Below are 14,991 nucleotides of genomic sequence, written 5' to 3'. Positions count from 1 at the left end.
TCTGACGCATCTCAGGCGTCCAGATGCCCTACAGTCCAAAAGGCCAACCCACGGTCCAGATGAGAAGGGACAAACCCCGGAACCCTAGTAGGAGGCCTATAAAAGGTAGAACAGAAGGAAGGTTACAGGTTACGATCTCACATACTCTCTCTCTCACCTATACTTACATGCACACACGTACACCCCATAAAGATATTCGCATAATACCCCATTTTGCCCTTCTTCTCCTTAAGAACCCTTTCTCATTCTCACGCCGGAGGTGTCGCGGGGCCGCCACCCCCCTCCGGTTCTGTTTTGTAGGTTCCCACCCTACAGCTACACCGCACGCCGCCGCCGTCGCCGTCCAAAAGGAGTTTGAGTCTGGGCCTAGCCAGGAGAAGACCCCGGGGTGATCGGGGATTATCATTGACGCTAGAAGGAGGGGCTGAACCTCCGATCAGTGGTGTTCATATCCGCAGCCCCACCGCCCAGAAACTTGAAACACCATCTCCCACACCTTTAAATAACCATGACTACGAGAAAAAGCAAAGCAGCAGTTTCTGCCTCTTTCCTTCCGCCTCCTCCCCAACCCAGGGATGGAGACATGGAAGGTCTGGACGAAGGGCTCCCCATAACCCAAACTCCCTCTCAAAATCTCCAACCAGCAGACCAGAGAATTGTTATTGAAAGAGCAGCCCACAAACACACAGGGGTTCCCACCAATCCCTGGGGAAGCATGACCCCGGAACAGATACAGGCGGCCATGGACTTGTGGAAGGAAAAGCAGGACGCCGAGTCTGAGACCCGCCCAGGGGATCAGCGAGAGCGGTCCGGAGAATCTCGGGGATCCGTCTTCGACCGGATTGCGAAGAACTTCAAAAGGCCACCAGAGGATGCCAGAGATGAAATAAAAAGAGCCGCCCTCCGTGAGAGAATCCAGAAAGAAAAAGAGGCTAAAGCCCAGGAATCTATAGAAAGGAGAGTCCGGGAGGAGGAGGCCAAGCTAAAGAGAAAGGCCCACTGGATTCATGTTTCTTCAGACTCGGAGCCAGAGAAGGAATCCAAGCAAGAACAAATGGCCCGGGTCCTTCGAGACCTTAAAAGGAAAGTAGAAGGCGACATGGAAGTAGGGGCAGCAGCATGCCAGCAACCCCGTTCACAAAGAATCTGGAATCCACCCCCAGGGAGTCAGGGCTGAAGCACTTCAATTTTGACTCTTTTGACGGACTAGCTGACCCCGAGGAGCATCTGAACTATTTTGAGCAAATATCCAATATTTATGATTACAGCGACCTGACTAGATGTCGATTCTTCGCATCAACGTTGAAGGGAGGCGCTCAGAAATGGTTCAACCGCATACCATCCCGGAGTGTGGACTCCTGGAAGGACTTCCGCGAGATATTTTTGAAAAGATTCAGGGCCAACCGGATGAACGAGCTGCAGATGTGTCATCTGGAAACAATCCAGCAAAGAAGCAAGGAGCCCCTTCCGGAATTCATCAAAAGATTCTAGGAAGCGGTCAACCAACTCTCCAACTTAGAAGAAAAGGAGGCAGTAAACATCTTTCGAAGAAACTTACACCCGATATCTTGTGAAGGCTATGTTAAAGACCTGATTCATAGGGAGCCCCAAAGCCTGGCATCAGCATATGCGTTGGCATCAAAGTTCATAAAGGAAAACGATCTCCTCAAATCAATGAAGATGAATAGAAGAATACATGATGATGACGAGTCTCCGGAGCGACGCTTGTCGTCCCGAAGGGACAAAAGGTACAAACTTGACAGGCAAGCAAACTACATTCAGCAGTCCCGGGGAACCCCACCCCAGGACACATACACCGAATCAAGAAAGAGTGAAAGGAAACCCAAGACAAAGAAGGTGAAAGAGATATGTCCTAAGTCCAATCACGTATGAGGATTTAAGAATAACTTTTATGTAATCTGTTTTGATTTCATTGATAATTAATAAAAGACTTGTTTTGTTTTTATTACGGGCTCTATCTATTTAAATGTTTAAATAAGATATACCATAGTTTAGAGTAAAGCTTTTTATGGATTATGATGAGATCATAATAGTGAGACCTAAAAGATGATAACTCTAAACTTAAATTGTTCCTGGTCATAGGATTACTAACTGGTAATTAATAATCCGCAAAGATTGGTACATACTATGCTTGCTCCCTTCAGGAGGATGTCTGTTCTCATAGGCATTTGTGTGGTGACACTATAGCTAGTATGTAGGTGCTTATTATAGAATAAGTTCACTGAACATGACTCGCACAGCTGAACAACTGATGGAGTTCACTCACGTGTCAGCAGTTGTTCACATAGTGATAGTTGTACAAGTATCCTTAGACTTGAGGTCATCATAGTCATCTTGTGTACACTGAACTATGCTTTGATTTAGTTCTTAGTCTCCAGGGACAATTATTAGGGCTCTACTGGGTATAGGAATTCGTACACGAAGATAGTGTATAATCAATAAAGGATCTACCCCTTCCAGTGAAGGAAGAGAATGTTCAAAGCTGATCCACTTATGCTAGTTCAGGAATCTCTGGCCAGAGTGAATGAAATTAGAAAAGAGTTTCTAATTTACATAGAACTGAGCATAGTGAATGGGAAAGCAAATGATTAAATTAGATAGGCTTGACACAAGATCCATGCCTTGTATTTAATCAGGACATTGGTGGGTAGAAGGAGTTAATTGTACGGTAACTATTCACTGACAGGTTCTTGGTATTCTAAGCAGTGAATTCATATTATCCGGATAGTCGCGATATGTTGAGAAGCATCACTCACGATGTAGAATAAATATAATTAATCATTTAATTATATTTAGTGAATTTTAATATTCATATAAATAATTAATAAAAAGTTTATTATTATTTATTTCTACTACCGGCATAATATTGAACCTACAGGGTCACACCATAAAAGAATGTTTCATTTGATGAATAATGAGAGGGAGAATTATTTTTCTAAATAGTTAAGAAAAAGAAATAATGATTAAAATAGTTTTAATTATTATTAAAGCATTTTATGAAGATAAAATGTGGGGGATAAAATATATAAAGATATATTATAAAACCCTAGGAGAGTCCTATAAATAGAATGAGATGGATGGCTCATTTAGAAAAAGATACACAACTTTGGTTTTGTGAAAACCCTAGCCTCCATCTTCTTCTTCTCTCTCTCTCCCAAAACTCCATTTTTATAAAAGCTTAGTTTTATAAAAAGGTTCATCGAAGCGGATCGTTCTTGGTGGATACCGGTAGAGTGCTTCACACACTGAGGAGCAACTGCTAGCACTCCAATTTTATAAAGCTTCGATTCACGAGGTATGGTTACGATTCCTCAGCTTTTCCCTTTTATATATTTTTCTATATATGCGGTATATGGTTTTTATGGAATAATTGTTATTTCACGCTTCCGCTCATCCGTAAATTTCTTCATTGGCATCAGAGCTAGGTTCTGCATATAGAGATTCATATAAAAAAATTCAGATTTTTTAATGCATGTATGAATTTATTATATTTTTTGCAAGTTTATTTGGATTTAATTATGAATTAATTCGAAATGATTTTTACATGAGATTTTGACTACTGATCTGGGTTCTACAAGTGTTGTAGATCATCTAGGTATTTTTTTCATAATTTTGTGATGTGTAGATTATTTGTTATGAATTTTTTAAAATTGTTTTAATTAAAATTCATAAAATAATTATGCATGTGAATAATTATGATTAAAATTTGCACAAGGACCCATGGCTGATTTGGTATTTTTCTGCTACTCCCTGATTTAAGAAATCATATTATTTTGATTTTTATTAATTTATTAATTAACTGTTAATTAATTTATTAATAATAAAATTAAAATAATGATAATATTAATAAAGAGTTATTAATAAGGGAGTAAAGGGAAAGGGGGTTACATCTCCTAATTGTAACAGCAGGCAGACAAACAGCCACGGCAGGAAGGAACAAACGAAAAAAAAAATAAAACCTGCTATCGGTTGGCTGCTGCAGGCGCGTGCAGCGCACGCGGGGCGGGGGGTGTGTTGCGCATTCCGTGAATGCGTTACACACTGTTGCGCATTTACGGAATGCGTTACACGCGTAAATGGCTCAAAAGTGTTGTAACGCATTACGTACATGCGTTATAGCCGTATGTCCACATTAAATTTGATTTTTTGGGAGTTTCGTAACTCCGTTTTGGGCGTGCAATATATCGTTGGATTCGTTTTTCCGAGACGGATCTAATGGAGTGGTCAAATATTTTTTGTATAAAAGTTTTGAACTGTTTATATTCCCGAAAGTGTTTTAAAGCATGTTTTAATTGTTTTAATTGCTTTTAAATGCTATAATAAATCCATACATCATTATATCAATGTGTGACATGATATTAATTGCATGCTTACTTGTTTATTTATTTTTATATATGAGATATATGCCTGTGTTTACCATGCGATGATAGATTTAGGTGAACTTAAATCAATATAAGGCGTGCTCTAGAAAATCTAGAATATGAATCGTTTCTTGCCTTGACAATAATATTATGAATACAATCATGAGATTCTTGTGTTTATGAAACACGTAATTAAATATGAATTTTCAATTTTGAGAGAAAGGATGATTCTGTCAATAACAGATTTCTATCTGTAAGAAAGGGTTATTAAGTGACGCCTCTTGACAATGCTCCACCCGATCTGGGAATCATCTGATTATCGATTATTGATTTGAAATATTTAATTTAAAAGGAAGAATCTCTTTATAATATGATTATGATTGTAACGTAATATAATCCCTCTAAAATTAAATAATATCAAGTAGTAATTGGCCAATGATACAACGGGCTTGTGTCGGTCATAGCCTTCCAACATGATAGAAAGTGGTTCTTATATTTTAAATCATTGTCGTTTCGTGCTACAGCCGAGGGCTTTGATTTCGAAATAAGAAATACTTGTCTATTACATAGAGATGTGTACATTGAATTAGAATCTAAAGGTCGTTACGTGCCACAGCCGTGGGCCGTTGGAGACTGATTCAATTGTACGGAATGTTGGGTTAGACTTGACTTAGAATATTGAGTTTGTCGTGCCACAGCCGTGACTCAATTATTCAAAAGGCTAAAATTATATTAGGGAATAACATAAGATGTAATTGACAAGAGTTGTCTGTCTATTGAACATCACATGACGTTTCGTGCTACAGCCGAGGTTGTGTAATGGAATGTAGGATCCCGATTCCCACTAGCATTATGAATGCCTAATTTTCACTTAGGGGGTTGTATAAATTAGATAAACTGGTGGGAGCAACTTATGAATAAAGACCCGATTCATATAGTGTTTTTGAAATAAAATTGAATATTTGCTAAGTGTTGTTATGTGTTTATCATTCACAGATTTACTATATTCGTTATGTCTTCTGCACTATCACTCCGGAGTATACTAGATGCTCACAAGTTGACTGGTCCTAATTTTGCTGACTGGCTTCGAAATTTGAGAATTGTTCTCAGGGTGGAGAAGCTGGAATATGTGCTTGACTCACCTAAGCCTACTGAACCTGCTAACGATGCACATAATGATAAACATGTTGTGTATCGTAAGTGGATAGATGATGCAAATGTTGCTCAATACATCATGCTAGTTTCCATGAACATTGAGCTACAGAAGCAGCATGAGCATATGGATGCTCACACTATCCTTATGCATCTACAAGAGTTGTATGATGTGGCAGGGATGACAGCTCGATATGAGATATCGAAGGAGCTGTTCGGTTGTAGGATGTCTGAGGGATCATCCGTGAATGACCATGTACTTAAGATGATCAATTTGATTGAACATCTTGGACAACTTGGTTTTGCCATGGATGGGGAGCTGAGCCAAGACTTGATCTTGCAATCACTTCCGGGTTCGTTTTCGCAGTTTGTTGTGAACTTTCACATGAATAAGCTGGATGTCAGCCTGGCTGAACTCCACACATGTTGAAGACTGCGGAATCGAATTTTCCCCCTAAGAAGAGTTCTGTTCTTCTAATTGGTGAAGGTTCCAATCCTAAGATAAGGAAGAGGAACCCTTCCAAGAAGAAGAAAGTAGGTGAGAAAATGTCGGTTCCACCAAAAGCTGAAGACCCCAAGAGCAAAGTTGTTTGCTTTCACTGTAACAAGGTGGGGCACTGGAAGAGGAACTGCAAGGTATACCTTGCAGAGTTAAAGAAGAAGAAGGGGAGTGAGACTACCGCTTCTGATTCAGGTATGTTCATGATAGAAATGAATATGTCATTAAGTCAAATTTCTACTTGGGTATTAGATACCGCCTATGGTTCTTACATCTGCAATTCGTTGCAGGGACTAAGGAGAAGTAGGACTCTTGAGGAAGATGAGGTGATTCTATTGATGGGAAATTGAGCAAGAGTTGCTGCTGAAGATGTAGGATCATTTCATTTACATATGCCTACGAGCAAGACTATTGTTTGAAACAATTGTTATTTTGTTTCCTCGATTGTAAGGAATATTGTTTCTATTCCTATGTTGGATTTGGATGGTTTTTCATTTTATTATTAAGAATAATGAATGTTCTATCCTTAGAGATAATATTCTTTATTGACGTGATATTTTAAATAATGGTCTGTATGTATGTGACATAATTTACTTCAGATTGAACAAACTAATAAAAGAAAAGGGATGATGAAAATCTCACTTCATTGTGGCACTGCAGTCTCCATTTAGTGGACATGGAGAGAGGGCTGCAGATTTGCTAGGATTGGTACACACAGATGTATGTGGACCAATGTCTACGCAAGCCATGGGTGGTTTTTCATACTTCATTACTTTCATAGATAATAGATCTAGATTCGGATATGTGTTTGATGAAACACAAGTCTGATGCCTTTGAAAAGTTCAAAGATTATAAGTATGAAGTGGAGAAACAAACCAAAATGGTATTATAACTCTTCGATCAGATCGAGGTGGTGAATACTTGAATGGAGAATTTCTAGATTATCTCAAATAAAAGGGTATAGTCTCCCAGTGGACTCCTCCAAATAGGTATCTGAAAGGAGAAATTGAACTCTGTTAGACATGGTTCGGTCCATGATGAGCTATGCGAATCTTCTAGTATTCCTATGGGGTTATACATTGGAAACCTCAGCATATTTACTGAATAAGGTGCCTTCCAAATCTGTTCCTCAAACTCTATATGAGATATGGAAAGAAAGGAAACCGAGTCTTAAACACGTTAAGATTTGGGGATGTCCAGCTTATGTCAAGAAAGTTGACCCAGATAAGCTGGAATCTCGATCCGTAAAATGTAGTTTTGTGGGATATCCTAAAGAAATTTTGGGGTATTACTTTTGCACCAATCATCGGGTGTTTGTCTCCAGACATGCTACCTTCTTGGAAAAGCAGTTTATCCTTGAAGGAAACAGTGGGAGCAAAATTGAACTTGATGAAGTTCAAGAAGCACAAACTACTACGAATCAAGCGGAAACACCTGTTCAGCCTGAACAACCTTCTGTGGAACAACCCGTTTGTAGGTTAGAGAGAGTGTCTCTCCAACCTGAGAGGTATTATGGCCTTTTCATTGAGAATGACAATGAGTTGTCAATCATTGATGATGACGACCCTGTGACCTATAATGTGGCTATGAGTAGTGTTGACTCAGAGAAATGGCAAAGTGCCATGAAATCCGCAATGAAATCTATGTATATGGTATACAAAAGAAAGATTAGAGCAGATGGCCAGGTGGAGACCTTTAAAGCCAGGCTTGTGGCAAAAGGATTCAAACAAAGGCAATGGATTGACTTTGATGAAACCTTTTACCTGTAGCCCTGTTAAAATCAGTTCGGATTTTGCTTGCGATTGCTGCTTACTACGACTATGAGATCTGGCAGATGGCCAGATGGTTTTCTTTCCAAGGGAAATGAAAAACCTAGTGTGTAAGCTGCTGTGAACCATATGTGGTTTAAAGCAAGCTTCTCGTAGATGGAACATCCGTTTTGATGAGACAATCAAAGAGTTTGGTTTTATCAAAAACGTAGATGAACCATGTGTCTACAAAAGGGTTAGTGGGAGCGCGGTAACATTTCTTGTATTGTATTGAAAGAGAGTTGACACACATAACAACATAGCAGACCCACTCACAAAGCCACTTTCTGAAAGTCACTTTGATCGTCATAAAGACAAGATGGGTATTAGATACCAGAGTGATTGGCTTTAGTACAAGTGGGAGATTGAAAGAGATATGTCCTAAGTCCAATCACGTATGAGGATTTAGGAATAACTTTTATGTAATCTGTTTTGATTTCATTGATAATTAATAAAAGACTTGTTTTGTTTTTATTACGGGCTCTATCTATTTAAATGTTTAAATAAGATATACCATAGTTTAGAGTAAAGCTTTTTATGGAATATGATGAGATCATAATAGTGAGACCTAAAAGATGATAACTCTAAACTTAAATTGTTCCTGATCATAGGATTACTAACTGGTAATTAATAATCCGCAAAGATTGGTACATACTATGCTTGCTCCCTTCGGGAGGATGTCTGTTCTCATAGGCATTTGTGTGGTGACACTATAGCTAGTATGTAGGTGCTTATTATAGAATAAGTTCACTGAACATGACTCACACAGCTGAACAACTGATGGAGTTCACTCACGTGTCAGCAGTTGTTCACATAGTGATAGTTGTACAAGTATCCTTAGACTTGAGGTCATCATAGTCATCTTGTGTACACTGAACTATGCTTTGGTTTAGTTCTTAGTCTCCAGGGACAATTATTAGGGCTCTACTGGGTATAGGAATTCGTATACGAAGATAGTGTATGATCAATAAAGGATCTACCCCTTCCAGTGAAGGAAGAGAATGTTCAAAGCTGATCCACTTATGCTAGTTCAGGAATCTTTGGCCAGAGTGAATGAAATTAGAAAAGAGTTTCTAATTTACATAGAACTGAGCATAGTGAATGGGAAAGCAAATGATTAAATTAGATAGGCTTGACACAAGATCCATGCCTTGTATTTAATCAGAACATTGGTGGGTAGAAGGAGTTAATTGTACGGTAACTATTCACTGACAGGTTCTTGGTATTCTAAGCAGTGAATTCATATTATCCGGATAGTCGCGATATGTTGAGAAGCATCACTCACGATGTAGAATAAATATAATTAATCATTTAATTATATTTAGTGAATTTTAATATTCATATAAATAATTAATAAAAAGTTTATTATTATTTATTTCTACTACCGGCATAATATTGAACCTACAGGGTCACACCATAAAAGAATGTTTCATTTGATGAATAATGAGAGGGAGAATTATTTTTCTAAATAGTTAAGAAAAAAAAATAATGATTAAAATAGTTTTAATTATTATTAAAGCATTTTATGAAGATAAAATATGGGGGATAAAATATATAAAGATATATTATAAAACCCTAGGAGAGTCCTATAAATAGAATGAGATGGATGGCTCATTTAGAATAAGACACACAACTTTGGTTTTGTGAAAACCCTAGCCTCCATCTTCTTCTTCTCTCTCTCCCCCAAAATTCCATTTTTATAAAAGCTTAGTTTTATAAAAAGGTTCATCGAAGCGGATCGTTCTTGGTGGATATCGGTAGAGTGCTTCACACACTGAGGAGCAACTGCTAGCACTCCAATTTTATAAAGCTTCGATTCACGAGGTATGGTTACGATTCCTCAGCTTTTCCCTTTTATATGTTTTTCTATATGTGCGGTATATGGTTTTTACGGAATAATTGTTATTTCACGCTTCCGCTCATCCGTAAATTCCTTCAGAAGGAATCCAAGCCGGAACCGGAGTGAACACCCCTCAACAGGCCCCGGGCCGACATTTTGCGCGAAGTCAAGGGCAAACCGTTCTATTATCCGCCAAAACCCTTGCTGGCGCCTCCCGAAAACAGGGCCCGGGACAAGCATTGTGGCTATCAGGAGGATCATGACCATACCACTGAAAATTGTTTCTCCCTCAAGATGTTCATAGATGACCAAATCAAGAAAGGAAACATGAACCAATATCTTCAAAGGGGGTCAAATGACAAAGACAGAGCCCGGGGAAGAGGCAAAAATGTGGTGAATGTTGTTTTTGGAGGCACAGCCTCTCCACCTCGGAGCCCGGATCGGGAGAATGATGTGATGATGATCTAGACTCTGGAGGATGAGCCGATCTGCTTCTCTTATTCTGATTATGAGGGCCTCGATCCGGATCACAACTTGGCATTAGTGGTGACCCTTGACGTCACAAACAACGAGGTAAAAAGAATTTTAGTTGACAATGGTTCATCTGCTATTATTGTATTCGAGCACACACTTAACAGGATGGAGCTCGGATACCTCCGAATGGATCCCTGTCTTGAAGACCCCTTGTACGGATTTGGGAACACCATGATTCCAATCCGGGGTATCATTTATCTTACCATCATCTTTGGAACCGCACCTCGGCAGGTCTCTCATATGATGAAATTCTATGTGATAAGCGCAACTTCCTCATACAATATGATCCTTGGAAGGCCCACTATCACCAAGCTCAGGGCGATCCCCTCAACTATTCACTTAAAACTCAAGTTCCCCACCCCGGTAGGCATTGGAGAACTGAAAGGAGACAGGGACATGGCAGGTAAATGCTATGGTCAAGCACTCGTCATGGCAGAAACGGAACCGGAAAACCGGAAGAAGATAATGTCCCTACCCAAGGGACAAAGCAGAAAGAAGCATCGAGAGCACCTTAGTAAAAGGGCCCGTTTGGATGTGAACATGATCGAAGACTCCGGATACAGCGTAACCAACGCTGATGCCCGGATTCAAAAATTTGTAGAGAGCAAGGAGAAGACAAAGGTAGAACCTGCCCAACAGACAATCGAGGTAGATCTGGAACCCGGGAACCCCACCCGAAAAATCAAAATCGGAAAAGGCCTGGAAACCACATTCCAAAAGGAGCTCATTGATCTACTAAAAGAATACGCTGATGTATTCGCCTGGTCCCCGGAAGACATGCCGGGGATTGATGAATCTGTGGCCATGCACAGTCTGGATGTAGATCCAAAGAAAAAACCAATCAAACAAAAGCGAAGGAACTTTGCCCCGGAGAGACAACAGGCAATCGACCAAGAAGTCGAAAAGTTGTTAAAGGCAGACATAATCTGTGAAATTAAGTATCCGGATTGGCTAGCAAACGTTGTGCTGGTCAAGAAACCCAATGGAAAATGGCGAATGTGCGTGGATTATACAAACCTCAATTCAGCGTGTCCTAAAGATTCTTACCCCCTGCCCAACATTGACCAGCTGATAGACGCGACCTCGGGCCATGTTATGTTAAGTTTCATGGATGCCTTCTCGAGATACAACCAGGTCAAGATGAATCCGGCAGACATCGCGAAGACGGCACACACCGGGCTGTCTACGCCTTTGTCATGATGCCGTTTGGGTTAATCAACGCCGGAGCAACATACCAAAAAATGATGAATACCATCTTCAAAGATCAGCTGGGCAGGAACATGGAATCTTATGTTGATGATATGATCTCCAAGTCGGTCACAATCTCTGAGCACATCCAGGACCTTAGGGAGTGTTTTGACAACTTGAGGAAGTACAACATGAAGTTGAACCCAGAGACATGCACGTTCGGGGTCCCTTCCGGGAAGTTTCTGGGTTTTCTGGTCAGCGAAAGAGGAATAGAAGCCAACCCGGAGAAGATCAAAGCTATAATGGAAATTACAGTCCCCCGGACTTAAAGGGACATCCAAAAGCTTTCAGGATGCCTAGCAGCACTTCGGAGATTTATCCCAAAGTTGGCAGAGAAATGCCTACCTTTCTTCGAGTTGTTAAAAGGAGCCCAGAACAAAAAGCTAATCGACTGGACCCCGGATTGCCAAACAACGTTTGAGGAAGTAAAGCGACATCTGATGAACCCGCCTATTTTATCAAAAGCAAAGCCCGGGGAGCCCCTTTATCTCTACATCGCAGCCGGAGAAAGAGCAGTGTCTTCCGCACTCATCCGGGAGGAAAATGGGACGCATGCCCCGGTATACTATGCAAGCCAAGTCCTGAAAGATGCTGAAACCCGGTACCCAAACTTGGAAAAATTCGCATTAGCCCTCGTGCACTCGAGTAGAAAGCTAAGACAATACTTCCAAGGCCGGGAAATCAGGATAATCATTAATCAACCACTTCGCAAAATCATCCACAAGTTAGACGCCTCCGGGAGGTTAGTCAATTGGGCAATCGAGTTGAGCCAGTTCAATATCAAATTTATCCCGAGGACAACCATAAAAGCCCAGGCGTTGGCCGAATTTGTCATGGAATGCACTTTTCCGGAAACCCCTGAGACGCCTGAAACCAGATCCAAAAGGGAAAAAGAGTTTAATAACCGGGATTCTTAGACATTATATGTCGATGGTTCGGCTACAACCGAAAGGTCCGGAGTCGGCCTGATCCTCTCCAGCCCGGATGGGTTCGCAATCCAGCAGGCCATCACCTTCGCCTTCAAAGCAACAAACAACCAGACTGAATATGAAGCCCTACTCTCCGGGTTCAGGTTAGCTAAATCTCTTGGAGTAAGGAAACTAACAATTTATAGTGATTCTCAGATTGTGGTAAGGCAAACCAATGGCGAATATGTCGCAAAAGATCCTAAATTGGCCCGATATCAGGAAATGGTTAGAGCAACCCTGGAAACCATCCCGGACTCAACCATCTTGCAGATAAACAGAGAAGAAAATGTGAAAGCAGACGAGCTGTCCAAGCTCATCCAGAATACTTCGGACTTAAGCAGCTCGGTTTACTTCGAGGAGCTCGGAGCTCCCAGCACCGATCGACACGAAGTATTATGTGTTAGTAGCCCGGAGAACTGGATGACTACTTACATAGCCTATCTCAAGGACGGTACCCTCCCGGAAGATCAGGACAAAGCCCGGTACCTCAAGTATAAGGTTGCACGCTTCTTTTTAGAAGACAATCAGTTATACCGGAGAACGTTCTCTGCACCAACTCTAAAGTGCGTTGATCCAGATGAAGCGGATTACTGTCTCCGGGAGGTTCACGAGTGGATCTGCGGGGACCACCTAGCCGCTAAAGCTCTAGCCTACAAGGTCATTAGACAAGGCTATTATTGGCCAACAATCCACGCTGATTCAGTGGCCTATGTCAAGAAATGCAATAAGTGCCAGAAGTTCAGCAACGTACCAAAATAAGGTTCAAGCTTCCCTGGGTCCGTTCTCTCCCCGCTCCCATTTGCTGTCTGGGGAATTGACATCATGGGCCCTTTCCCTCGGGCAAAAGGGGATCTCCGTTATGTTCTGGTAGCAATAGATTATATGACTAAGTGGGCGGAGGCCAAGGCTATGAGAACCATTAACGAGCAAGACTGCATCAAGTTTGTGGACATGATTGTAATGAGGTTCGGGATCCCGATGGTTTTAATCTCGGACAACGGTCCACAGTTCGTAGGGTCGGATTTTGAAGCTTATCTCAAAGAGCTCGGGATTAGACACAAAAAGCATCTGTCGCCCATCCACAGGGAAATGGACAGGTTGAGGTCACAAACAGAACCATACTCCGAGGTCTGGAAAAGAGACTGGAAGATTCTAAAAAGAACTGGCCGGATGAACTCCCGAGGGTTTTATGGTCATACAGAACTACCCCCCGGACAGGAACCAGGGAGACTCCATTCAAGCTTGCCTATGGTACCGAAGCCCGGTTACCGATAGAAACCGAATCCCCTTCACATAGAGTGACCAACTTTGATGTGGACTCTAATATAGAAGGCCTCAGAACCAACCTCGAACTCCTTGATGAAGTAAGAGACCGGGCCGTAGAAAAAATGGAAAGCTACAAGGAAAAAACAAAGCTTTACTTTGCGAAGAAGACCAGGATAAGGGAATATGCGGCGGGAGATCTAGTGCTCCGGGACACTGAAGCCTCGGACCCAGCTAACCAGGGGAAACTGCAGCCGAACTGGGAAGGCCCTTATATAGTCAAAGAAGTGATCCGTCCGGGAACTTACAAGCTGAACTACCTCAGCAGAACCGAGGTCCCCAATACCTGGCATGGAACCCGCCTAAGGAAATTCTACCAATAAGGAAAAGGTGCACACTCTGAAAACACCTCTACATTCATACTATGATATTTTGATGTAAGCATTGTCCTCATTCACCCCAGAATGTAATTTTTGTTTTCAATATGGATGAAAAACTCTACTTTAAGCGTTCCATAGCTTGAATCAGTTTCATTACGTTGTTCCTTTATTTGCTATCAAATTTAAACAAATACAGCCCATGTGTACTCAAAGACTTTATGAAAAGGGTATAAAAAAATTTTACCCCATCCCGGGGTCCGCAAAAACGCAGCCCATGTGTACTTATAAAAAATTTCTATCAAATTGAAAATTACCCCTACCCGGGGTCCTATAAAAGCTCAGCCTATGAGTGTCCATAAAATTTTACCCCATCCCGGGGTCCGCTAAAACACAGCCCATGTGTCCTTAGGAAAATTCCTAACTATTCCTGAAATCCTAAGTCAGAAGTTCTAATATACAAATCAATATGAAGGAAACGAAGCACAATCACATTAAACTACCCTGGGGAAACACACCCTAGGGGGCAAATCGAAAGCAGTCAGATTACAAACAAGTTAAAAATAAAGCCAAAAGGCTCAGTTCGGAACAGCTTAATCTAAAAACAGGAAAATAGAAATTACATGCCAAAAAATGGCAGTCTTCAAGCTTCGACGCCAGGATTGGTGGGAGGAGAAGGAGGCTGCTCCGGATCACCCTCTGGTACGGGAGGCTGCTCAGCAAGTGGTGATCCGGGGTAGGAAGGAACGTTGTTAGAAGTTTCGGCACCAGACTCCCTTACCTGGATGGCTTTTTTCTCCTGCTCCAGCCGAGTCTCCTCCTCAATGTACTTCTCCAGGAAGACATCAATGGTACCCTGAGGCTCTTCAACAAGATACTTAGAAGCAACATTCCAGCAGATCTGGATCTTCTCGAGGGCC

The 14,991-nt window shown here is 41.3% G+C and overlaps 1 protein-coding gene across 1 annotated transcript; it reads left to right on the top strand.

The window, feature by feature from the left end:
• The first annotated feature begins 13,253 nt into the window (after window positions 1-13,253).
• On the top strand, window positions 13,254-14,077 carry LOC141674396 (uncharacterized). Its single transcript, XM_074481104.1, has 2 exons — window positions 13,254-13,388; window positions 13,517-14,077. Exons 1-2 carry the CDS (start codon window positions 13,254-13,256, stop codon window positions 14,075-14,077), a joined length of 696 nt encoding a protein of 231 aa, XP_074337205.1.
• Window positions 14,078-14,991: the final 914 nt, after the last annotated feature.

Source organism: Apium graveolens, chromosome 7 (genome assembly GCF_009905375.1).
Source record: "Apium graveolens cultivar Ventura chromosome 7, ASM990537v1, whole genome shotgun sequence".
Lineage (NCBI taxonomy): Eukaryota > Viridiplantae > Streptophyta > Magnoliopsida > Apiales > Apiaceae > Apium > Apium graveolens.
Note: the sequence above shows the minus strand (reverse complement) of the source record. Positions and strands in the feature narration are given on the sequence as shown.

What these genes read in the sequence shown, in the direction of transcription:
- LOC141674396 (XM_074481104.1), top strand. Translation starts at nt 13,254, where the DNA reads ATGGGCCCTTTCCCTCGGGCAAAAGGGGATCTCCGTTATGTTCTGGTA. An exon ending in TCAAGTTTGTGGACATGATT is followed by an intron (nt 13,389 to 13,516) that starts GTAATGAGGTTC and finishes GCCCATCCACAG; the next exon opens with GGAAATGGACAGGTTGAGGT.